Consider the following 27,230-nt stretch of genomic DNA (forward strand, 5'->3'; position numbering starts at 1 on the left):
CAGATCAGACCCTAATCTGCCCCTTGCGGGTACCCAATCACCCGCCTACACGCTCAGATTGCCCTCAGACCCCCCCTTATCAATTCACCAGTGCAATATTTACAACTGTTCTTCCCTGTAATAACCCACTGATCACCTATCAATCACCCATTAATCACCCCCTGTCACTGCCACCCATCAATCACCCCCTGTCATTGCCACCCATTAACCTGCCCCTTGCGGGCAATCTGATCACCCACACACACCAATAGATCGCCCGCAGATCCGACGTCAGATCACCTCCCAAGTGCAGTGTTTACATCTGTTCTCTACCCTAAACACCCACTAATTACCCATCAATCACCCCCTATCACCACCTGTCACTGTTACCCATCAGATTAGACCCTAATCTGCCCCTAGGGCACCCAATCACCCGCCCACACCCTCAGACCCCAGCCCTGATCACCTCGCCAGTGCATTGCTTGCATCTATTTCCCCCCTCTAATCACACCTTGAGACACCTATCAATCACCTCCTGTCACCACCTGTCACCCCCTAGCACACCTACTCATCAGATCAGGCCCTAATTTGCCCCGTGTGGGCTCCTGATCACTCGGCCAAACCCTCAGATCCCCCTCAGACCCCCTTCCGATCATCTCCTCAGTGCATTGATTGCATCTATTTTCCCCTCTAACCACCCCCTGAGACACCCATCAATCACCTCCTGTCACCCCCCTAGCACTCCTATCCATCAGATCAGGCCCAATACAACCTGTCATCTAAGAGGCCACCCTGCTTATGACCGGTTCCACAAAATTTGCCCCCTGTCATCAAAATTTTCAGATGCTTATACCCCTGAACAGTCATTTTGAGAAATTTGGTTTCCAGACTACTCACGGTTTAGGGCCCGTAAAATGCCAGGGCAGTATAGGAACCCCACAAGTGACCCCATTTTAGAAAAAAGACACCCCAAGGTATTCTGTTAGGTGTATGACGAGTTCATAGAAGATTTCATTTTTTTGTCAAAAGTTAGCGGAAATTGATGTTTGTTGTTTTTTTCACCAAGTGTCATTTTTCACTAACTTGTGACAAAAAATAAAATCTTGTATGAACTCACCATACTCCTAACGGAATACCTTTGGGTGTCTTCTTTCTAAAATGGGGTCACTTGTGGGGTTCGTATACTGCCCTGACATTTTAGGGGCCCTAAACCGTGATGAGTAGTCTAGAATCCAAATGCCTCAAAATGACCTGTGAATAGGATGTTAGGCCCCTTAGCGCACCTAGGTTGCAAAAAAGTGTCACACATGTGGTATCGCCGTACTCAGAAGAAGTAGTATAATGTGTTTTGGGGTGTATTTTTTATACATACCCATGCTGGGTGGGAGAAATCTCTCTGTACATGGACAATTGTGTGTAAAAAAAATCAAATAATTGTCATTTACAGAGATATTTCTCCCACCCAGCATCTGTATGTGTAAAAATACACCACAAAACACATTATACTACTTCTCCTGAGTATGGCGGTACCACGTGTGGCACTTTTTTGCACCCTAAATGCGCTAAGGGGCCCAAAGTCCAATGAGTACCTTTAGGATTTCACAGGTCATTTTGCGACATTTGGTTTCAAGACTACTCCTCACGGTTTAGGGCGCCTAAAATGCCAGGGCAGTATAGGAACCCCACAAATGACCCCATTTTAGAAAGAAGACACCCAAAGGTATTCCGTTAGGAGTATGGTGAGTTCATAGAATATTTTTTTTTTTGTCACAAGTTAGCGGAAAATGACACTTTGTGAAAAAAAAAACAATTAAAATCCATTTCTGCTAACTTGGGAACAAAAAAAAAAAAATCTTCTATGAACTCACCATACTCCTAACGGAATACCTTGGGGTGTCTTCTTTCTAAAATGGGGTCATTTGTGGGGTTCCTATACTGCCCTGGCATTTTAGGGGCCCTAAACCGTGAGGAGGAGTCTTGAAACCAAATGTCGCAAAATGATCCGTGAAATCCTAAAGGTACTCATTGGATTTTGGGCCCCTTAGCGCAGTTAGGGTGCAAAAAAGTGCCACACATGTGGTATCACCGTACTCAGAAGTAGTATAATGTGTTTTGGGGTGCATTTTTACACATACCCATGCTGAGTGGGAGAAATATCTCTGTAAATGGACAATTGTGTGTGAAAAAAAAATCAAAAAATTGTCATTTGCGGAGAGATTTCTCCCACCCAGCATGGGTATGTATAAAAATACACCCCAAAACACATTATACTACTTCTCCTGAGTACGGCAATACCACATATGTGGCACTTTTTTGCAGCCTAACTGCGCTAAGAGGCCCAAAGTCCAATGAGCATCTTTAGGCTTTACAGGGGTGCTTACAATTTAGCACCCCCCAAAATGTCAGGTTAGTAAACACCCCACAAATTACCCCATTTTGGAAAGTAGACACTTCAAGGTATTCAGAGAGGGGCATGGTGAGTCCGTGGCAGATTTCATTTTTTTTTTGTCGCAAGTTAGAAGAAATGGAAACTTTTTTTTTTTTTTTTTTGTCACAAAGTGTCATTTTCCGCTTACTTGTGACAAAAAATATCTTCTATGAACTCACTATGCCTCTCAGTGAATACTTTGGGATGTCTTCTTTCCAAAATGGGGTCATTTGGGGGGTATTTATACTATCCTGGAATTCTAGCCCTTCATGAAACATGACAGGTGGTCAGAAAAGGCAGAGATGCTGGAAAATGGGAAAATTCACTTTTTGCACCATAGTTTGTAAACGCTATAACTTTTACCCAAACCAATAAATATAGGCTGAATGGGTTTTTTTTTAATCAAAAACATGTTTGTCCATATTTTTTGTGCTGCATGTATACAGAAATTTTACTTTATTTGAAAAATGTCAGCACAGAAAATAAAAAAAATCATTTTTTTGACAAAATTCATGTCTTTTTTGATGAATATAATAAAAAGTAAAACTCGCAGCAGCAATCAAATAGCACCAAAAGAAAGCTTTATTAGTGACAAGAAAAGGAGGTAAAATTCATTTAGGTGGTAGGTTGTATGACCGAGCAATAAACCGTGAAAGCTGCAGTGGTCTGAATGGGAAAAAAAAGGCTCTGGTCCTTAAAGAGACTCCGTAACAAAAATTGCATCCTGTTTTTTATCATCCTACAAGTTCAAAAAGCTATTCTAATGTGTTCTGGCTTACTGCAGCACTTTATACTATCACTGTCTCTGTAATAAATCAATGTATCTTTCCCCTGTCAGACTTGTCGGCCTGTGTCTGGAAGGCTGCCAAGTTTTTCAGTGTTGTGTTTCTGCTATGAACTCCCCCTTCCAGGCCCCTCTATGCACACTGCCTGTGTGTTATTTAGGATTAGAGCAGCTTCTCTCTTATCTTTTACAAGCTGGATAAATCGTCCTCTGAGCTGGCTGGGCTTTCACATACTGAAGAATTACAGACAAGGGCAAAGCTGTTTGCAGGAAGAAACAAGCAGCCTGAAACTTCAGTGCATGAGAACAGGGGGAAAGAAACACACAAATGATCTCTTGAGATTCAAAAGGAAGGCTGTATACAGCCTGCTTGTGTATGGATGTATTTTCTATGTGTGGACATACTGTACATCAACCTACTTCCTGTTTTGGTGGCCATTTTGTTTGTTTATAAACAAACTTTTTAAAACTGTTTTTAACCACTTTTAATGCGGCGAGGAGCGGCGAAATTGTGTCAGAGGGTAATAGGAGATGTCCCCTAACGCACTGGTATGTTTACTTTTGTGCGATTTTAACAATACAGATTCTCTTTAAGGGGCGAAAAGACTGTGGTCCTCAAGTGGTTAAGGTTGGCATACGTTATTAACTGCTAAGCAACTGATATCTGCTGTTTTCAAATGCTTATCACTTTGCCCCGCTTGTATATATTCCTTTCCTTTGCAAGGTCTTCGCTACTAACTTTATGCTGCTCGATTCGCTTGAACGCTAATGCACTCTTGATCCTGTTGCCCATTATGGTCCGATGCAGTCTAGTTACCTATAAACACACACGTTACCAGGTACAGTGAAGCATACTTTTCATTGACCGTATGCTTTACTGTGTATACTTTATGCGCATTAATGCAGCGTTGATCTGCGTTACCACTTTGTTTTTTTTGCACGGCAACATTACAACCCAAGTTTAACGCAGCATCGCAATGTCCTACTGTGACCCTAGCCTCATTCATGCATCCCCATGTATTTCCATAAAAAAAATCTTAATGTAATACTTCCAAGCCATGTATTTCTACAAAAAAAGATTGTATCTGTCCGGAAATGTGTTTACTCATGCCCATATGTTTTTGCAAATATTCTAATCTGTGCAAAAAGGTGACATTTTTATGGCCATAGTCTCTCAACACTGAAATATGCTACAGATTTTTTTTTCCACTGAGACATCTGTTTGGAGGGGGGGGGGGGGGGTTGCAAACAGATGTTTTTTAGGCTGAGTCTGGATTTTAGTTTTTGGAGGATAGCATTACACGGAATAAACTATAATTGGGGTGTATTAATTATACTAGAGCTTAATTTTTAATAGACTGATTGATGGGTTTCTTGTTACTGCGTCAGATGAGCTCTGTAATTTACATTTTATTTATCCATTTGTTTTACTGTTATCCTTAACATAACATAAATACCATAAGCACTCTGAGTATTTAATGACTTGGTTTAATCATAATAATGTGTGGTGCACATTCCTGATTTACGTCCAAGGCTGTGTCTCTACGAGAGTCGGTTATTTCTCCTGCTTATTAGAGAATATCAAATGCAGAGACAGTGCAACTGTAATAAACATTATGGACATCTCCACTGATTCTTCTGGGCAATGCAATATTAATGCATGCATGAAACTATGGTTTTCTTTACTGAACTGAAAACAAGAATGCCAATCTTTCTTTCTCGGTCTAATTATAGTTTTCCCTATGAAGAAAGCTTTGCTTATTGGATTGCCCATTTAAGGTATTGTACTTGAATTTTCATTTGGGATCTCCAGACCCTGATCGTAATCTGCCGAGGTCTCAAAGGAAAGCTTGTGTGAAAAGTTGACTTTTATGTGTATGGAGGTATTGGCTGAAGACGAGCAAGATGATCTACAGGATAACTATTTTTTTAAGCATATGAAAATCTTCCATTTTGCTATGTACTTTAGTATTTCTAAAGCTCTGGCATCTTCCACTGCACTGTACAGTGTATATTGTCTTATCACTTAAAGAGAATCTGTATTGTTAAAATCGCACAAAAGTAAACATACCAGTGCGTTAGGGGCAGTGGCGTTCCTTCCATTGGGCGCAAGGGGGCGGGGCGCCCCGGGTGATTGACAGGGAGGGGGGTGTCACAAAGCAGGGTTGCCAACCGTCCATCTAAACTAATCATCTGAAATTAATCTTGTCTGTGCATTGGTTTGTGAGCAATCGCATAGCTGCTGCTATTACAGCGTGGTTCAGCAAGCCTGAACAGTTACAACAGACATATCAGGGTGCTGCCGCCTCCTTCTCCTCCCTCCCTCCAATCAGAAACATTCTTTTCCGGCTGTCAGCTCTCTCCAGCCAATAGAAGTGAGAGAGACAGCCAAGCAAACTCCGCCCCCCACAGCCCCGAAGTTCGAGTCTCAGCCAGCATGGAGAGAAGGTAACTAAGTGCTCCAACTGACCTGCATCACTGTCCTCAGTTCTGCAATCCCCTTCTTTTCCCTGCTGCTCACACAGCCTGTCAGCATACATACAGCACTCCTGGAAGCCACGAGGAAGCTGATGAATCCTCAGTGCTCTGGACTGTGCTAGGCAGTGTTGGATGGGGTCCCAGGAGGGATGGGAGCAGGGAAGTCTTTCTATAGGCAGGGCATGGGGGTTATTTACATTGAGAAGGAGTGATTCACAGCTGAAAGCTGAGCTGACCTATAAAATCACATAGAATCCTGCTCTGAAAGGTAAATTTGTGTTGTTTTGCTTTATAATGGCTTGTTGTGAGCTGCTCTGATGATCAGGCAGGCAGCTTTCTCCTATATTGGCTATAGAAGCTGGGTTCTATATAGTGTGAGCTGACCTGAGGACAATTAAAGTGTACCAAAGCTGCCTGATAATAAAAGTGTTAAACATACCTTGAGCTTCCTCCAGCCCCATGCCCACCGATCGCTCCTATGCCGCAATCCTCCGCTGCCCGCAGCTCCAGTACCTGGTCCCATAACTTCCTGCAGTCGCAGCCAGTCTGATGCAAGAGAAGTGCGCTCTATGTATCTCTCCAGCGGCTGCCAGAGAGATACATAGAGAGCGCACTTCTCTTGCACAGACTGACCGTGACTGGAGGAAGTTATGGGACCAGGTACTGGAGCTGCGGGCAGCGGAGGATTGCGGCATAGGAGCGTTCCGTGCGAATGAGGCTGGAGAAAGCCCCAGGTATGTATAACACTTTTATTATTAGGCAGCTCTGAATGGGAGCTGAAGGGAGTCGGATGGGAAGCAGCGCAAGAAGGAGGGCCAGAGAAGGGGGAACCAGACCCCCCCCTCACCTGGGTCCCTTCTTCCCCGCTGCAGGTATGCAGGATATACTTCACCTGACTCCTGCGTTCCAAGCGCTGGAGCGCTGCGTCACCATCATGTGCCACAGGTCTCCGCCTTCAATGTCGCTCACTGTGCTTCAGCTAATCAGGAAGCACAGTGAGCGGCATTGAAGGCGGAGACCTGTGGCAAGTGATTGTGACGCAGCGCTTGGAACGCAGGAGTCAGGTGAAGTATTCCCTGCCCACTGGGCCTGCCGCATATCTGGAGGGGGGAGAGCATGGAAGGAGGGGACCCAGGTGGGGGGGGGGGGGGGTGGCATTACCCACCTTGGCGCCCTATTTTTTGGGTGGCGGGGGGGGGGGGTGTCTTTAAATACCCAGCACCGGGTGTCAAATGCCCTAGGTACGCCACTGGTTAGGGGACATCTCCTATTACCCTCTGTCACAATTTAGCCGCTCCTCGCAACATTAAAAGTGGTTAAAAACAGTTTTAAAAAGTTTGTTTATAAACAAACAAAATGGCCACCAAAACAGGAAGTAGGTTGATGTACAGTATGTCCACACATAGAAAATACATTCATACACAAGCAGGCTGTATACACCCTTCCTTTTGAATCTCAAGAGATCATTTGTGTGTTTCTTTCCCCCTGCAGCAATCTTCCACTGAAGTGTCAGGCTGTTTCTTCCTGCAGAGTGCAGACAGCTCTGCCTGTTTGTAATTCCTCAGTATGTGAAAGCCCAGCCAGCTCAGAGGAGGATTATCCAGCTTGTAAAAGATAGGAGAGAAGAGAGAAGCTGCTCTAATCTAAATAATACACAGGCAGTGTGCAGAGAGGGGCCTGGAGGGGGGAGATGCATCACAGAACCACAACACTGAAGAACTTGGCAGCCTTCCAGACACAGGCTGACAAGTCTGACAAGAGAGAGATAAGTTGATTTATTACAGAGATGGTGATAGTAGAACGTGCTGCAGTAAGCCAGAACACATTAGAATAGCTTTTGGAACTTGTAGGATGATAAAAAACAGGATGCAATTTTTGTTACGGAGTCTCTTTAAGAGGGGCTCATATATGTCTGTGTTTCAGTTAGTGTATGTATCATAGTCTAGGGCCAATTTAGGGGGCAGCCAATTAACCTATCTATATGTTTTTGGGATGTGGGATGAATCCAGAGTACTCAGAGAAAACCCACATACACAGGGAAAACCTGAAAACTCCATGCAGATAGTGCCCTGGCTGGGATATGAACCTGGGACCAGGGCTGTGGAGTCAGTACAAAAATCTTCCGACTCCAACTCCGACTCCTCAGTTTCTGAAATCACAACTCCGACTCCGGGTAACCAAAATGGCTTGACTCCGACTCCTTAGTCTAATATTTAACAGGGCTGTGGATTTTGTACAATAATCACCTGACTCCGACTGCCGACTCCTCAGTTTATGAAACTCTGACTCCAACTCCGAATCTGGGTGCCCAAAATTGCCCCGCCTCAGACTCCAACTCCGACTCCACAGCCCTGCCTGGGACCCAGCACTGCAAGGTGAGATTTGAACCTGGGACCCAGCACTGCAAGGTAAGAGTGCTAACCGCTACGCCACGGTGCTGCGCACATTCTTTTAAGAAACTGATGGGGATTTTTTTATCTGGCTGAAGACTTTGTTGTCACCTTTCTACTGTAGGCCTATCTTCTGTACTTTCAGTTGTTAAATCCCATCCTCTATACCCTAAAGTATGGCAGGATATTTAGATATAGTGCTGTTTACATACATGGAAGGTGGGCCTGAGCTGCAGCTTGTGCCACTACTGTATTTTATTAGCTGCTGAGCTAGTTTAATTATTTGTACTTTCTGCGTTGTTAGGTGTTTCTAGTACAGTGTTCATTTCAGGCTTTAGGAGAGTTTAGACTTGGCTTATAAATGTCTAGTACGAGGAAAAAATATTATGTTAGGTTGCAGATATGGATATAACGTGAAATAATTTGCATCATTTATTTAACCTCTTGAGGACCACAGGCTTACACCCCCAGGTGACCAGGCCATTTTTTACAATTCAGCACTCTGCAGCTTTAACAGTTTATTGCTCAGCCATACAACTTAGCAGCCAAATTAATCTCGCCTCCTTTTCTTCCCACCAACCGAGCTTTCTGTTGGTGGTATCTGATTTGCCCCCCCTCCCCACCAATGTTAAAAAACAATGGATTCCTTTCTGAAAAGAATCGATTCATAAGGAATCTATTCCTACCATTCACTGCTTATCAATTTCACACTGCATATCAATTCAAAAAACGATTGCAACTCTGTGGGCCATCCGTATTGACTGTGAACTGCAATGAAGACTGGCCCCGACTTTAATACAAAGCCTGCATGCAGCGACTTAGAAAAACACATATCGTTACAATGCAGTTCTGTGAACAGGCCCATAGAATTGTATAGGCAGTGAGTTTACATGCAGAATTATTCTGCAATGCAACTGAGCACCAACTGTTACCACAGAAGCAGAATCTGATTATGAGAAACTGGGAGAGTTGTTAATCTACAATTATTATTCTTATTATAATAGTAAACAATTTGGAATTGGACAGTGTCCTTACCATTGTCCTGCCGTAATGTCCTTACCATATTCTTGGGCTAATCTGGGCAATGAATGTTGATATTAAAATTAGAAACCTGTTTATAGTACATTGTAACCATATTTTTGTGAATTTTGTGGCCATTTTATAGCTTAAGTGAGTGTTGCTTGGTGTTGCCAGCAGCCGCAAGGCTATTGTACGTACTGTACCAAAACTGAATGTCCAAAGCTTCAAGTGGTAACAAGATATGTACAGTGTACTGTATATTGTCCCAGTTCCGTTATCTGTGTGATAAGAAATCATGTAGGAAGTGTCAAGGGCAGTTATCTATAATTGGTGTTCTGTAGAACAGGCAAACCTTATTGCTGGAGTTAATAATGAATCTTCTATATTACCGTAATATCTTGTGGTGATGCAGCGCCGCATATTTTTCTGCCTCCCCGGCCTGCTACCCCTCTACATGCAGAGTAGCATAGGAAACTCTTTGATATTTACCTACTCCAGCTTGAATCTGGTCTCTTCTTCCACCAGGGGTGGGGCTGTAAGCAGACATTGTCCTTTGGGTCCTGATCACATGTCAAATCATAATTATAGCCCTGCACTGCGGTAGCAGATGAAACCTTATTCAGTGCCCAGAATAGGTAAATGTCAAAGTGCTCCCTGCGCTACTCTGCATGTTGGGGTGGGAGGCAGCACTAGTATAGCCGGCTGAGGCACCACTGCCCTGCGTCATCAACACGAGATTACTCAGCCACGTCTGGCAAAAGGATAAATAAATGCACCCTGGCTAGCTGTTGTATAGTTGCTTCACCGGTCAGATTTTTCGGAATCCTTGACCCCGAATAAAGACCGTGTTTAGATAAGGGTCTTACTCCACTGGCTACATGTTGATTGCAGGAGTGTATCTCAGCACAGTCACTAAGCAACCGGCTTTTTTTTTTTTTTTTTTTTTTTTGGCTATAAAGAGGTCAGCTTGTAAATACAGTATGTTATGATGTCTTTCCCTTAGGCCACGTTCACAGTGGACGTTGCATTCCCTGTGGCAGCAAGTGTCATAATAAGGCTATTTACTACTGTGTAACAAAGCCCCGTGCTTAATTGTTTCACGAATGTGAAATCCAGATTAGATGTTCTACAACCAAACATTCAAACATAAATGTAATCTGGATTACAGTACATTGTAAGACGTACTTTCATTGTATTTGATCTATCATATGTTGATTGTCACTATTTTTAGCTCTAGGTCGAATTCCATTTTGGTTTAATACTTGCTTGGCTTACGCTGCGAGTAGCAAACGGTAAAACGAAATTGTACACACAAGTTGATATCCTATTATAAGTTTGTCTTCAAAAGCATTGGCTGTTCTCCAATATTTAAAAAGATTAGGTCTCTGTGGATCTCCTATTTCCTATGACTTATATTCATGAGATACAATGTATTGCCTATAGTGTTTTATTGTTTGAGTGGAAAATAACACAGAGAATATAAATTGATTAACAGTCAAGGGGGGACCTATTGCACCAGAGATTGAATTATTCAGTTTAACCCAATGGATTTAGGTCCTAAATTCAAAAAGGCAGCCTGGATGTAGCCTACGTACCAGGTAGAAATCACTGCAGGTGATTGTGCCTGCAGCAGCATTGCCTGCGGCAACCCATGCAGGAATACAGGGGACCATGTGGTCCCTGAACCCAATTAGTGCTCCATTAACCCCCACTATAGAAAACTGCTGCTATACATATAAAAATAGTGGACGCCATGGCACCCGCTAATTATAGCCACAGCTTTTGTAGTTTGCGATCCTGGCACAATTTATTATTCATTATTTTATTGTGATGAGTTCTTTTTAGTGACAAACTGAATCAAAAGCAATCAAATGTTTATTTTCATATGCTCTGCACCAAAATAAAAAGCTAAAAAGAGAAAACAAAGTGATGGAATACATAAATTGTTACCTTAGGGACTGTTCTTTTTGCAAATAAGGACTTGCAATTATTGGTAGGGTACAATGAGAAAACAAAAAAAAACATAGTAAAAATACACCTTATTTCCAAATAATATATTATCACCATACATTGCAATAGGGATATAATTAACTTTGGACAGCAGTTTGCTGATGCCTCAGTAAGGCCCTGTCTCAACTACATGTGGCTGCCTACCTTTTTTTTCTGTACACAAAAATGCATTAGATCTGACAGCCCAAGTTAATCAAATGGGATAGTTTACACCAAATGCTTTTTTTTCTTGCTCAGAAAAAAAACACAAACCTACACCATGTTGCTTTTTTACAGACATTGTATGATTTACTTATGCAATACAATAGAACTGCAGTGGAAAACGCATGTATTTTTCTATACAAACATGCTTAGTGTCCAGACAGCCATGAAGTATGGCTGTATTACTTACCTGGGGCTTCCTCTAGCCCCATGAGGTCTGTGGGCTCCCTTGTTGTCCTCTCCAGCCGCTCTGTTGTCTAGTTATCGCCGTCAATAATCTGGCCTTCTGCAGGAGCAGAATGCTTCCGGGAGCATGACGGGGGCCCTTGCAGAAGTGCACGACTGTCCGCGACTGACCAGATTACCAGCGGTGATGAGAAGAAAACAGAGCGGCGGGATAAGATGGAGAGGGAGCCCATGGACCTCATGGGGCAGAAGGAAGCCCCAGTATAAATATAGCTATACTTTAGATCTCAGGTAAACTATAAAGCTGACCTGAACTCAGAACTTCATCTCTGCTCTAAAAGATAAACAGCATAATAACCTTTAACCACTTTCCTACCACACGTTTTATTCCCTTAAAAACCAGAGTAATTTTCACATCACGCTCTTCCCATTCATTTGCCAATAACTTTGTTACTTATCACACCAAAATGTTCTATATATTGTTTTTTGCCACAAATTAAGCATTCTTTGAGTAATACTGTTTTCTAAGAATTATTTTATTTTGCATGCATTTTAACCACTTAACGACCGCCCCCAGCCGATGGGCGGCGGCAAAGTCCGGGCCCAAACGACCGCAATACGCCCATCGGCGGGGGCGGCTGCGGGAGTGGCTATGCGGCGATCGCGTCATTTGTGACGCGATCAGCCGCCGGGGACTGGCTCCGCCCACCGCTTGCTGTAACCCGCCGGCCGTTCGGAAGCGCCGGCGGGTTACTAGCTGCCCGATCGCCGCACGGAAAGTGTATAATAGGCTTTGTAATGTATACAAAGCCTATTATACTGGCTGCCTCCTGCCCTGGTGGTCCCAGTGTCCGAGGGACCACCAGGGCAGGCTGCAGCCACCCTAGTCTGCACCCAAGCACACTGATTTCCCCCCCCCCTGCCCCCTGATCGCCCACAGCACCCCTCAGACCCCCCCCCCTGCCCACCCCCCAGACCACTGTTTGCACCCAATCACCCCCCTAATCACCCATCAATCACTCCCTGTCACTATCTGTCAACGCTATTTTTTTTTTTAGTCCTTAATCTGCCCCCTACTCCCTCCTGATCACCCCCCCACCCCTCAGATTCTCCCCAGACCCCCCCCCCCAGGCCCCCCCCCCCCTGTGTACTGTATGCATCTATCCCCCTGATCACCTGTCAATCACCCGTCAATCACCCGTCAAGCACCCCCTGTCACTGCCACCCATCAATCAGCCCCTAACCTGCCCCTTGCGGGCAATCTGATCACCCACCCACACCAATAGATCGCCCGCAGATCCGACATCAGATCACCTCCCAAATGCAGTGTTTACATCTCTTCTCTCCTCTAAACACCCACTAATTACCCATCAATCACCCATCAATCACCCCCTATCACCACCTGTCACTGTTACCCATCAGATTAGACCCTAATCTGCCCCTTGCCGGCACCCAATCACCCGCCCACACGCTCAGATTGCCCTCAGACCCCCCCTTATCAATTCGCCAGTGCAATATTTACATCTGTTATTCCCTGTAATAACCCACTGATCACCTGTCAATCACCCATCAAGCACCCCCTGTCACTGCCACCCATCAATCAGCCCCTAACCTGCCCCTTGCGGGCAATCTGATCACCCACCCACACCAATAGATCGCCCGCAGATCCGACATCAGATCACCTCCCAAATGCAGTGTTTACATCTCTTCTCTCCTCTAAACACCCACTAATTACCCATCAATCACCCATCAATCACCCCCTATCACCACCTGTCACTGTTACCCATCAGATTAGACCCTAATCTGCCCCTTGCCGGCACCCAATCACCCGCCCACACGCTCAGATTGCCCTCAGACCCCCCCTTATCAATTCGCCAGTGCAATATTTACATCTGTTATTCCCTGTAATAACCCACTGATCACCTGTCAATCACCCATCAATCACCCCCTGTCACTGCCACCCATCAATCAGCCCCTAACCTGCCCCTTGCGGGCAATCTGATCACCCACCCACACCAATAGATCGCCCGCAGGTCCGACATCCGATCACCTCCCAAGTGCATCTCTTCTCTCCTCTAAACACCCACTAATCACCCATCAATCACCCCCTATCACCACCTGTCACTGTTACCCATCAGATTAGACCCTAATCTGCCCCTAGGGCACCCAATCACCCGCCCACACCTCAGAACGCCCTCAGACCCCAGCCCTGATCACCTCGCCAGTGCATTGCTTGCATCTATTTCCCCCCTCTAATCACACCTTGAGACACCCATCAATCACCTCCTGTCACCCCCTAGCACACCTACCCATCAGATCAGGCCCTAATTTGCCCCGTGTGGGCTCCTGATCACTCGGCCAAACCCTCAGATCCCCCTCAGACCCCCTTCCGATCACCTCCCCAGTGCATTGATTGCATCTATTTTCCCCTCTAACCGCCCCCTGAGACACCCATCAATCACCTCCTGTCACCCCCCTAGCACTCCTATCCATCAGAACAGGCCCAATACATCCTGTCATCTAAGAGGCCACCCTGCTTATGACCGGTTCCACAAAATTTGCCCCCTCATAGACCACCTGTCATCAAAATTTGCAGATGCTTATACCCCTGAACAGTCATTTTGCGGCATTTGTTTTCTAGACTACTCCTCGCGGTTTAGGGCCCCTAAAATGCCAGGGCAGTATAGGAACCCCACAAGTGACCCCATTTTAGAAAGAAGACATCCCAAGGTATTCTGTTAGGTGTATGATGAGTTCATAGAAGATTTTATTTTTTGTCAAAAGTTAGCGGAAATTGGATTTTTATTGTTTTTTTCACAAAGTGTCATTTTTCACTAACTTGTGACAAAAAATAAAATCTTCTACGAACTCACCATACCCCTAACGGAATACCTTGGGGTGTCTTCTTTCTAAAATGGGGTCACTTGTGGGGTTCCTATACTGCCCTGGCATTTTAGGGGCCCTAAACCGTGAGAAGTAGTCTAGAAAACAAATGCCTCAAAATGACCTGTGAATAGGACGTTGGGCCCCTTAGCGCACCTAGGCTGCAAAAAAGTGTCACACATGTGGTATCGCCGTACTCAGAAGAAGTAGTATAATGTGTTTTGGGGTGTATTTTTATACATAACCATGCTGGGTGGGAGAAATCTCTCTGTAAATGTACAATTGTGTGTAAAAAAAATCAAATAATTGTCATTTACAGAGATATTTCTCCCACCCAGCATGGGTATGTGTAAAAATACACCCCAAAACACATTATAATACTCCTCCCGAGTACGGCGATACCACATGTGTGGCACTTTTTTGCACCCTAACTGCGCTAAGGGGCCCAAAGTCCAATGAGTACCTTTAGGATTTCACAGGTCATTTTGCGACATTTGGTTTCAAGACTACTCCTCACGGTTTAGGGCCCCTAAAATGCCAGGGCAGTATAGGAATCCCACAAATGACCCCATTTTAGAAAGAAGACACCCCAAGGTATTCCGTTAGGAGTACGGTGAGTTCATAGAAGATTTTATTTTTTGTCACAAGTTAGCGGAAAATGACACTTTGTGAAAAAAAAATTAAAATCAATTTCTGCTAACTTGTGACAAAAAAAAAAAATCTTCTATGAACTCACCATACTCCTAACGGAATACCTTGGGGTGTCTTCTTTCTAAAATGGGGTAATTTGTGGGGTTCCTATACTGTCCTGGCATTTTAGGGGCCCTAAACCGTGAGGAGTAGTCTTGAAACCAAATTTCTCAAAATGACCTGTGAAATCCTAAAGGTACTCATTGGACTTTGGGCCCCTTAACGCAGTTAGGGTGCAAAAAAGTGCCACACATGTGGTATCGCCGTACTCAGGAGTAGTATAATGTGTTTTGGGGTGTATTTTTCCACATACCCATGCTGAGTGGGAGAAATATCTCTATAAATAGACAATTGTGTGTAAAAAAAAAAAAAAAAATTGTCATTTACGGAGATATTTCTCCCACCCAGCATGGGTATGTGTAAAAATACACCCCAAAACACATTATACTACTTCTCCTGAGTACGGCAATACCACATGTGTGGCACTTTTTTGAAGCCTAACTGCGCTAAGGGGCCCAAAGTCCAATGAGCATCTTTAGGCTTTACAGGGGTGCTTACAATTAGGCACCCCCCAAAATGCCAGGACAGTGAACACACCCCACAAATGACCCCATTTTGGAAAGTAGACACTTCAAGGTATTCAGAGAGGAGCATAGTGAGTCCGTGGCAGATTTCATTTTTTTTGTCGCAAGTTAATAGAAATGGAAACTTTTTTTTGTTTTTTTGTTTTTTGTCAGAAAGTGTCATTTTCCGCTAACTTGTGACAAAAAATATAATCTTCTATGAACGCCCCATGCCTCTCACTGAATACTTTAGGATGTCTTCTTTCCAAAATGGGGTAATTTGGGGGGTATTTGTACTTTCCTGGAATTTTAGCCCCTCATGAAACCTGACAGGTGCGCAGAAAAGTCAGAGATGCTTGAAAATGGGAAAATTCACTTTTGGCACCATAGTTTGTAAACGCTATAACTTTTACCCAATCCAATAAATATACACTGAATGTTTTTTTTTTTATCAAAGACATGTAGCAGAATAACTTTCGCGCTCAAATGTATAGGAAATTTTACTTTATTTGAAAAATGTCAGCACAGAAAGTTAAAAAAAAATCATTTTTTTGCCAAAATTCATGTCTTTTTTGCTGAATATAATAAAAAGTAAAAATCGCAGGAGCAATCAAATAGCAGCAAAAGAAAGCTGTATTAGTGACAAGAAAAGGAGGTAAAATTAATTTAGGTGGTAGGTTGTATGAGCGAGCAATAAACCGTGAAAGCTGCAGTGGTCTGAATGGAGAAAAAGGCTCTGGTCCTTAAGGGGCGAAAAGACTGTGGTCCTGAAGTGGTTAAAGAGAATAAAAAGAAAAAATAATGAAAAAAGACGTTCTTTCTCATTTTTCAGCCATTATAGATTTAAAATAAAACGTGCTATTGTAGATTAAACCCACACATTTTATTTGCACATTTGTCCCCGTTATAACAACATTTAAATTATGTTCCTAGTACAATGTATGGCGTTAATATTTTATTTAGAAAGAAACATGCATTCTTTTCATTTTGTGGGTTTTTTTGTTTGTTTCGTTAGATGTTCTCCCCCAATCATTGTTCTCCTGTGTCCCCTTCTGTCCACCATGTATCCCTCTGTGTCCTCCTTTGCTCCTGAAGTGTGTCCCTTTCTGTTCCCTTGTGTCCTTCTGTGTGTCCCACTGTGTCCTTAACGCCTGTGTCCGCCCTTCTATTTCCCTGTGTCATCGTCCTCCGGTCCCCGCCTGTTCCCCTGTGTCATTCTCCGGTCTCCCTGTGTGTCCCCTCCTGTCCCGCTGTGTTGTAGTGGGATGGCAAGGCAAACGGAGGTACGCATAAATAAACAGCTACATATCTATGCCCCTGGTCCGCAAGTGTTGTTTTCAGGGGCAGAGAAATGTGTACTGGCGGTAAATAAAAACATTTTAGCTTTTTTTGTACAGCTGATACAAATCCTGCAGTAAATCTTTAGTGTGTCTACTTCCTGCTTTCAAGGAAGCAGACATAGGGTTTACAACTTGTATTTTCAAGGCAGCCAGCTGACACAGCAGAGAGACAAATTACACTTGTGCTTGGCCACAGATGAGGGGGAATTAAACAGGCTAAACTCTCCAAATACATACAGGGTGCATTTCTCTGTTTTTCTTCTGTCCTGTGAGGGTTCAAAGTAAAAGTAAAACATACCTCTCTGTTCCCAGTGTGTTCCCCTCCTTCTCCAGCTTGATGGACCAGCAGCAACCAGTTTATGTATGCTGCTTCAGCTACTTACTGCTTGATGTGGTGCAGAGCATGTCCAATCATAATTTTAATCAATAAATAGCACAAAATTGATTGAAAGTTGATTGGTTATGTGTACGAGCAAAGCATTATTGGCAAGTTCAATCAAAGTGATCAAAAATGATGTATGTATGGTGAGCTTTAGATATTTTTACATAGAAGGAACTAATTATAAACATCACAAAGTGAACTCAAAGGCTTTTGAGCAGATCATCCAAATGATTGTGCTAACATGGAAGAAAAGTTGGCTACAGATGTACTTGGCTAACACGCTTTTATCCTTTTTCACTAGCAAGCTGATCCTGTGTGGACAGATCACAGACAAATAATTTCAGCCCTCAGCCTGTGTTTAACAACTCTGAGCTGAGGAAGAGGAGAGAAACACTGTCTGTGTAATTCCATACAGATATAGTTTTTTTGTTTTTGTTTTTTTTAGGCAGGAAGTTTTGAATCAAGTATGATACCTAACTTAAAAGAAACTGTAAGCTTTCAGCTAGTAAGCTTTCTTCAGACTCTATTCCTGTTGACTGACAATGTTAAAACACACAGTTTACATACATTGAATACGCAAAAGGAGGTAGAGACATTATTGCAAATAAGTGTTATCCAGATACGTTAATTACAAGGGAGCTTACAAGGATTGTGAGGTATTTATGGCAGACGCTCTCCAGTTTAGTACACGCTTCTGGAGCCTGGAAACAGTTAACTGTATGTTACTGAGCAGGAGGGGGCACTGGAGGGGACACAGTGATTCCCCAGCTGGTCCCAGTTTAGCACGGCCACTGCACATGACCACCCTGTCGTCCTCTTTTGCTCCAGTAGTTTTTATGGCTCCTTCCAAGGGGTGTGAGGCTGAGTTACCATTCATGACTCCGCCCAACCAGGATATGGGAGTGGGGGCATGACCGAGCGAGCACTCCAACCCTCACCTACTGAGATGAATAGAGGAGGCGGCTGATCAGTTGTCAGGGAGTGGGAGGGGGCATAGATGTGTCAGCAATGATAATCAAAAAGTTAAATAAAATTCATTTGTAAGCATTTGTTCTTTTACTATGCTAATGGAAGGGGTAGCAAGGCAGTGGGCACTCATTTTAATAAATTAGAGTTGATTTCATTTTGATAATAATTGTGACACAACTTTGGCTGCCACAGAATATAAATACTGCTTTCATTTCCAAAGATCATAGACCACCTTAGCAGTCGAATTTCTGCACAATGACAAATTTAGGTTTTGTTTTTTTTCCTTCTGAGGCATTTGATACACACTTCTCAAGAGTATTAGTACCCTCTGGGGTTCTGAAAAGGTGAAGCAGTAATTTAGTCTTTGACATGGCCTTTGTGCTAAAGCTGTGCCTACAAGACAAGAAGCTGTGGTATAATGTGACATTGTTTCTAGATATTCTGCTGCAGTTTTCCTGCATTTCTTGTAAATCGCTCCACAGCTGACCGGAAAGAGATTAGCAAAAGACTGGCAGCGTATAAAGAGGAATAACGTGCAGCAGGTAGATGGAACACAGCCCAATTTCCAAAAACAAACAAATCCTGAGCCTGGTCAAAAACATACTTTTTTTTAACTTCTATTTAAAATCCTGTGACACAGACACATTAAGGGAAATCCCCTGAGGAAATGTATTTTTATAGAACATTGTTTTTGCATTTCCTGTCTCAAAGTTAGATTTCATGGCTGCTGGGAGAGGTGTCAGACAAGCGCATGGCGGCATATTACTGTGAGCATTATAATGACACCATTGTTAAATGATAGCTTTATAACTGCTGAAATCTATGCTTCGACCTGAACTTGCGATTAATTGTTTTTATGACTAAGGCTTGTTTTAGACAGGCGAGAGCATTAAAGGCCAAAAGACCACAGCTTTGCAGGGGAAAGTAGAGTACCATTGTATAGCAATTAATTTTTGCTTGAAGATTTTTCTTTTTTTTCTCAGTCTGGCACCTTTACCAACCTGATTCTGGAGTGGGCATTCTTACTGGGGTCATAATAGTTCCACATGTTGTGGACTATTTTTGTCTAGTACTGTTAGGCCTGGGACCCAATGAGAGTGCCACACCAGTGGATCCCTGTAGAGTTGATCCTACAAACAGTGTTGCGATCATGAAACGATCGCAAATGGCTACTTGTAGCATTTTGAGAGCGATCCCGGAGCAATGGCATTAGTAGCTACAGTAGCCAAATGCCATCGCTCCGGGAAATTTTCTTTGAAATCACAGCACTTCCATGATTCTGCAAATTGCGGGCGCTTTGTGATTTGCCCCAAAGTGCCTGTAGTGGGTCCCAGCCCTTAATATTTGTATTTCAGTCTGGTTTTTAAGATCTTATGGTGGCCAAACTGTGTAAAACCTGGTACACGCCATGCAATTTCACGTTTGATAGATGGGTCAAATTAATAATTCCGACAGGTCCGATCAGAAAAACGATTGGAAATCTGCTCAGATGTGGCGAAAATTATCTATCGACCCATCTATCTGATGGAAAATTGCACGGTGTGTACCAGGTATTAGTGTTACTGAGGAGTATTTGTTGGTTAATGCATAGTTTTTAACATTGATTTTTATGTAACAACGCTTTGTTAGTGAGTTAAGTGTTGCTGTCACATATTGCAACATCACTCTCATCACATTTTCTTGTGTATGAACAAAGGACTACTTGGGAAGTTGCCCATAACAACAATGGGGCACTCCCATGGAAACAAGTTAGATCAAGAGATTAAAACCCTCATTCCCTACCCACCCTCCTCCCTGCCCACTCTCTTGTCATCTTTGGGACCAAAAATTATTTACAAATAACCTCATGAGATCTCTAACTTTCCCAAGGATCCACAAAGCAATTCCATTTGGCATGTTTTTAACTTAAAGGAATACTATTAAAGTATCTCAATTTCTGGAAGCAGCATTAATCAATATGGCAATATGAGTCAGAACGAACACAGCATATGTTTCTGCTGTGCAGTTTGTTCAGGGGATGCTGTCTGCAAGGTATATTAAAAAAAGACACACTGCACAGCAGAAGCATATGCTGTGTTCGTTCTGACTCCTATTTCCATATTGATTAATGCTGCTTCCAGAAATTGAGATACTTTAATAGTATTCCTTTAAAGGAATACTATCGATTTCACATATTTTTTTCAATTGACACAGGAATTGTTTTGGAAGTGCTGCTAAGTACTGGTGTATACATTTTAGTAGCAACTTCTTTGTTTACTGTTCTCAAAATACTTTCAAAGTTTACTGACGCCAAAACTGACGGCTGACTGAGCCATGAGGATAGGGGAAATTCCCCTCACACTTGATCAGTTAACTATGTGTAGCTCTGTGTGTGACAGAGAGAGAGAGCTCCCAACAGCTGCAGCTCCTGTGTCCTGTGTTTCTGACTGACTTGTCTGAAGAGAGCAGAGGAAATGTAGCTAAAAATTGTCACAGCTTTTTCATACGGTTTTTGCTTTCAGAGTTTGATATGTTTGATATTTGCTTTCTGTAGTCTGATATGCAACTCTGGCTGTGCATTGAAGCAGACACCCCTTCTGCAATTGATTTGTCCCAATATAGCTAAATCCTACCCTCAATAACTTACAGCTTTTGCCTCTGATATTTAACATGAAAAGTAGGAAAATGTTTACACAGCTACTTAGACATTATTTGCACACTGTCATTTTAGAACACTTGGGTATCGATAGTATTCCTTTAAGTTATACATCTTCTGGTATAGAACAAGTGCTATTAACAGATGCCATTATTTCCAGTAATGGTAATTGACAATGTAAGCGCCAATTGAATTCCAGTAAAAACTGTTAAGGCTAATTCATAGTGTTCAGATGCATTGCAGAATAATTCTGCATGTGAACTCACTGGCCATACAATTCATAGTTACATATAGTTACATAGTTATTTTGGTTGAAAAAAGACATACATCCATCGAGTTCAACCAGTACAAAGTACAACTCCAGCCCGTCCCCCACATACCCCTGTTGATCCAGAGGAAGGCCAAAAAAAACCCACAAGGCATGGTCCAGTTAGCCCCAAAAGGGAAAAATTCCTTCCTGACTCCAGATGGCAATCAGATAAACCTCTGGATCAACATCATAAGGCATAACCTAGTAATTGTAGCCATGGATGTCTTTCAACGCAAGGAAAGCATCTAAGCCCCCTTTAAATGCAGGTATAGAGTTTGTCATAACGACTTCCTGTGGCAATGCATTCCACATCTTAATCACTCTTACTGTAAAGAACCCTTTCCTAAATAAATGGCTAAAACGTATTTCCTCCATGCGCAGATCATGTCCTCTAGTCCTTTGAGAAGGCCTAGGGACAAAAAGCTCATCCGCCAAGCTATTATATTGCCCTCTGATGTATTTATACATGTTAATTAGATCTCCTTTAAGGCGTCTTTTCTCTAGACTAAATAAACCCAGTTTATCTAACCTTTCTTGGTAAGCGAGACCTTCCATCCCACGTATCAATTTTGTAGCTCGTCTCTGCACCTGCTCTAAAACTGCAATATCTTTTTTGTAATGTGGTGCCCAGAACTGAATTCCATATTCCAGATGTGGCCTTACTAGAGAGTTAAACAGGGGCAATATTATGCTAGCATCTCGAGTTTTTATTTCCCTTTTAATGCATTCTCCAAGTTTGATGTCCCCAACTGTATCCCATTTATTTTGTATGGTGCTAGACCATTGGTACGACCAAAATGCATGACTTTACATTTGTCAACATTGAACTTCATCTGCCATGTATGTGCCCATATAGCCATCCTATCCAGATCCTGTTGCAATATGACACTATCTTCCTGAGAGTTGATGATTCTGCACAATTTTGTATCATCTGCAAAAATAGCAACATTGCTCACTACTGCATCTACTAGGTCATTAATAAATAAATTGAAGAGCACTGGACCCAGTACAGACCCCTGTGGGACCCCACTGCTAACAGTCTCCCATTTTGAGTACGATCCATTGACCACAACTCTTTGTTTTCTGTCCATTAGCCAGTTCCCTATCCATGCACACAAACTCTTCCCCAGTCCTTGCATCCTCAACTTTTGCACCAGACTTCTGTGGGGAACAGTGTCGAAGGCCTTTGCAAAGTCCAAGTATATCACATCTACAGCATTCCCAATATCCATATTAGCATTCACTACCTCATAAAAGCTGAGCATGTTAGTCAAACAGTGGTCATGTTCACAGTACTGGGTTGTAACTGATCCTGTTATTCTAACTCTCTGCATGCAGACTTTGTATTAAAGTCTATAGTCTCTGTTGCAGTTCACACTCATTGTAACTTGTGTGTTATGTAGCTGACCACTGTGAACCCAGCATCAAGTTTTTTTTCTTTTCCCACTTAAAGGACATCCGAGGGGAAAATAAACTGATGAGATAAATTTAAATAGAGTTTTTAAGTTTTTACTGTTTCATTGTCTCTGCTCAGTACCTTCATTTAAGTATGTCAGGGCTCAAATCTATGAACTATTGACTCATTTTATCTTTTTCCTTCTCACGGAAGCCATTTTCTGACTGGAAAGTGTTTTATGGATGTAATTATTTATCAGTGAGGGTTATGCTATGATCTGACCCAGTGTCGACCAGGACAGAAACTGTTACTTGCATACCTCACATACCCCACATAGACCCATACCTACCCCACGATCCACGCTACAGGCTGTTTCCTGTAGCATGGATCAGGGGGGAGGCCCTAGAGCTGCGCAGCCGCACTCGCGGCTATGCGGACTGCGCAGCCGCGGCCAGCTCATGCGGCCATGTTAGTGGAGGCAGGAGAGCCTGACCCGGACCGTGGGGTCGGGTGCTGCCCGGGGGGGCTATTGAGCGGTGGGGACCCAGCGGAACGGCACGGAGGGCGCGAACGGTGTTCTCCGTGCCTTCAAATGCGGTGCAGGTATTTAAGTTTTTTTTAGATTTGGCCTCGGAAGTCCTTTAACTCTTCCTGTACTGGAAACAAATGTTAGACTTCTGTCTCCACTTATAACGTTCTATTTCTTAGCTGTACTATACAAAAATACAATACAATACAATAACATTTCTATAGCGCTTTTCTCCCATAGGACTCAAAGCGCTTATCCTACACATACAAATCATTATATCATAATTTTTTTCCGCTTCAGTATGTCTTTAAAGGTGGGATCCTGAACCTTTTGTGAACTAGAGCTATCAGCTTTACCAAATCTGTTGATGAAATCTGGTTTCTTAGTGAGCCTTCAATAGTATGAATTTATTGACTGCTTTATTTCCAGACTTATGGAAGGATATTTAAATGGTAGAATTGGGAACAGTTGTGTGGCTGTGATGATCATAAATGTAAAATATTTAACTTTAAAGCGAACCTAAACTCAGAACTTCCTATCTGCTATAAAAGATAAGCAGCAGCATAATAACCTTTTAAAGGAAAACATTTCTTTGTTACAACTTATGTAAATCTTGCAAACACACCTGAAGTGTTTACTTCCTGGTATCCTGGGAGCACAGAAAGAGTTAACCTTCTGTGTTTACATATTAGCACAGAGCCTTGGCACAGCGAAAGCACATTTCAGATATAGCTGACAGCCCTGATGTACACTTGCTGATTATTTGCTGATAAAGCCTAATTAGACAGGCTAATCTCTCTAAACACACATAGGCCTGGTGCACACCAAAACCCGCTAGCAGATCCGCAAAATGCTTGCAGATTTTGAAACGCTTTTTCTTCTTTTTCTGTAGCGTTTCAGCTAGCGTTTTGCGGTTTTGTCTAGTGGTTTTGGTGTAGTAGATTTCCTGTATTGTTACAGTAAAGCTGTTACTGAACAGCTACTGTAACAAAAAACGCCTGGCAAACTGCTCTGAAGTGCCGTTTATCAGAGCGGTTTGCGTTTTTCCTATACTTAACATTGAGGCAGAAACGCATCCACAATCCAAAAAATGCCTCACCCAGGCATTTTTCGTTTCTGCAAAATGCCTCCCGCTCTGGTGTGCACCACCCCATTGAGATACATTGACCAAGCAGATCCGCAGCCGCAAGCGGATCTGAAAACGCCCAAAAAGCCGCTCGGTGTGCACCAGCCCATAGAGTGAATTATATGTTTTTTCCTTGTCTGCTGTGCAAGTTTAGGTATGCTTTAATGGGACTTCATAACTGTAAAGTCAGTCTAGTCAGCGTAACTGTTGATAAAGTTGATATTGTACTTGTTTACTATTACCATCCTAAAGATCCATGAGGTGTTTGGTGCGTTGTGTAGACACCATCATCATAGTACCCCACCTTTCAGGTTCTTCACCTTTCCACACAGTCATCCATTCCTTTATTAAGCATGTAATCATGGTAAGTTAGGTTCATTGTCTTTAAATGGGTAGCTCCACTATTTGAGAAGTACTTTTGGGTGCCTTAGAGAACTGTACTCAATAGTAGCATTGCCCATGAATTTAATTTGCTTTAGAGATTGATGAAAACAGTCTTGTAGCCCACTAGTGGTTTGGGTTTAAATATACTTTCTGAAGACATTTCACATCACCTAAATTACAATACACAATATGAAAGTGCTGCAGTGGTTCCGTAAACAAAAGATCAGTTCTGTATCAGGCAAAATAGAGAGGTAAGTGCGCTTCCTCCTCGGTTTGGCAGTCCGTAAAAATCAATCTTATGCAGCTGGATAAGCGCACATCAATAATGCATAAAACCACAGTAAGGGCTGGTTCAGACGGACGTCTGCGTGGCGTCGCGCTTGGGGCGTTGCGGCGGCTGCGCAGTCAGGCTTTCAGTAGCCTTCGCGTGGCGTTCCGATGCAGTCACGTTTTTTGTTCCCCTAGGGGGACATTAGCCGTCGCGGTTGGCCGCCCCCTGGAAGCTACATGTCACTTCCAGGGGTAGCTCGAACGCTCGCGATCGTGCAAACCCGCGCAAAACCTCTGTGTATCGCGGCGTTCCGAACGCTTGCGGTAAACGCTCCGCAAGCATCCGTCTGAACCAGCCCTTAAACAATCAGATGTTGTCTTCCAATAAGGCAATTCACGATCACTTCTGGGATATTCACACACCACCAGGGACGGGGAACAAACACAACAAATATGGTGTAATCCCTGCTAGATGGGTTATAGTGTGGTTTATCCCTAGCCTCCTCCATGCATCAGGGTTCAGGCATCCCAGTCAGTCCTCAGCAATACAAGCAGCAGTACAAGTGTACCCTCAGGTTGGAGTGAAAAACCCCCTCATAGCGTTATACCGTTAAAGTTAAAAGCTATATTATAAAATTGCACTCACATGCTCCCTGTAGTATAAACACACTTACAGTTTTTTCTGTTACAGCAAAGAAGGCTGTGATTGGCATCGCCACCCAGTCGAGGCTGTGATTGGCCAAAACGTCACAAGGCTGGTTTAGCTGCTTCCTGCGCACGCGGCCGTGGAGGGTGATTGATCCGGGCAGCAGTCCGCTGCAGGTGCCAGCCCCATGCGTCCACCATGTTCGAACTTGGGGACTGGTTCCCCATCTGCTCATCAATCGCCCTCTACTGCTTTACAGAGATCGCTGCTGAGAAAGCTGTGCCTCATTAAGTCAGTCTACATCGCGATTGGCAGCGCCCCCAGCCTGATGATTGGCCAAACGTCTCAAGGCTGGCTCAGCTGCTTCTTGCATATGCTGCCGCGGAGGGTGAGTGATCTGGGCTGTAGACTGCTGCAGCGTGGATGAGGGGGAGGGAACATCTGGCGCTGGTCCTAAAGTAGTATTCGGACCATAAGCTCGAGGGTTTCACCCCCACACTTTTGTGGGGAAAATAGTGTGTCTTATGGTCTGAAAAATACTGTATATTGCAGCAAGTGTGAGTGGTGGTGTCCAATCAAAATGTTGGTAGTTGCAGTAATGCAATCCACACTGTTGGGGAAGGGGGGGGAGGGAGGAAGAGAGTGGTATGAGTTGCTGTCATATCCGCTCTCCCATAATGTGAACTGTGTTATGGTCACCATGTGACTGGCTCTGGGAGAGTGCGAAGCAGTAGGCGATAAGGTGCTGTCTATGTGGGATCTACTGCAGCAAATGCCTTCTTTCCACTGCAGAACTGAAAGTTTTTCGAAAATATATTTTTAACGCTTTTTTAATATAGACATTTTTTCTTTTTATTAGTTACGGTTATGAGAAAAAAAATTGTGAACTAGTGTTTTACAGATTACACTTCTCTTTGGAATTGTTACCAAGCAATCGGCTTCTTTTGATACCTTACATATTCTTTCAAATCCTATAATTTGACTCTAGAGGAACTTTAAGCAATTTTAAAACTTGTTCAGCTAATTACTTATAAAGGACAAAAATAAAATAAAGTATTCTTTCTATTCACTGTCCAATTCAAAGACTTTTTTTTTCTTTTTAGTTCTCCTGTGATGTTTTTGTGAGAAAAATAGCTTTACTAACACTAGATCGAAGATTAAAGGGAATGTTACAGAGTGCCTGCTATGTACTTCCTGTTTATTGTATAAGCTGAGCGTTCGCGTTGCGCAAATGGTTTGCACACGTACAGATCACTAACTTTGTGAAGTAGTTTAGGAACGCAATCTCCTGTTAGAAAGCAAAAATAATTTGTAAAGGCAGTTGTCAACAGCACCCATTGTCATTGTTAACCTGTCTTAAAACCTTCTGTTTCTGGAGAATATTCTGTAGCTGATTGATGGTTGTAGAACTCAGCTTGGGACATTTCCAAAACATGACTTCATCCTATTGTCCAAGCTGGTGTGCTTATTGCACAAGTTCACATTTCTAAAACTGTTCTTAGGGGTGGAACACTGATTCAGCCAAGTAATTGCAAGCAAATCCTAATTAGCCAAAAGCTGAAGAAAATAAACACATTTCTAATTCAAGCCCAGATACTATACATACATCAAACAAAAAAGATCTGAGAATA

General features: G+C 43.0%; 1 protein-coding gene across 3 annotated transcripts in view; it reads left to right on the forward strand.

Moving 5' to 3' along the window:
• The window catches only part of STARD9 (StAR related lipid transfer domain containing 9), a 255,427-nt gene that overhangs the window by 80,263 nt on the left and 147,934 nt on the right, over nt 1-27,230 (forward strand). Inside the window, exon 1 of one of the 3 annotated variants that reach the window (XM_068254137.1) lies at nt 3,973-4,030. The exons of the other annotated variants lie outside the window; for them this stretch is intronic. Within the exon in view, the coding sequence (XP_068110238.1) occupies nt 3,986-4,030 (45 nt within the window). The 5' untranslated portion in view covers nt 3,973-3,985. Of the gene's footprint in view, nt 1-3,972; nt 4,031-27,230 lie in introns of those variants that run through there. 3 annotated transcript variants of the gene reach the window in all.

Source organism: Hyperolius riggenbachi, chromosome 9 (assembly GCF_040937935.1).
Source record: "Hyperolius riggenbachi isolate aHypRig1 chromosome 9, aHypRig1.pri, whole genome shotgun sequence".
NCBI classification, from domain to species: domain Eukaryota; kingdom Metazoa; phylum Chordata; class Amphibia; order Anura; family Hyperoliidae; genus Hyperolius; species Hyperolius riggenbachi.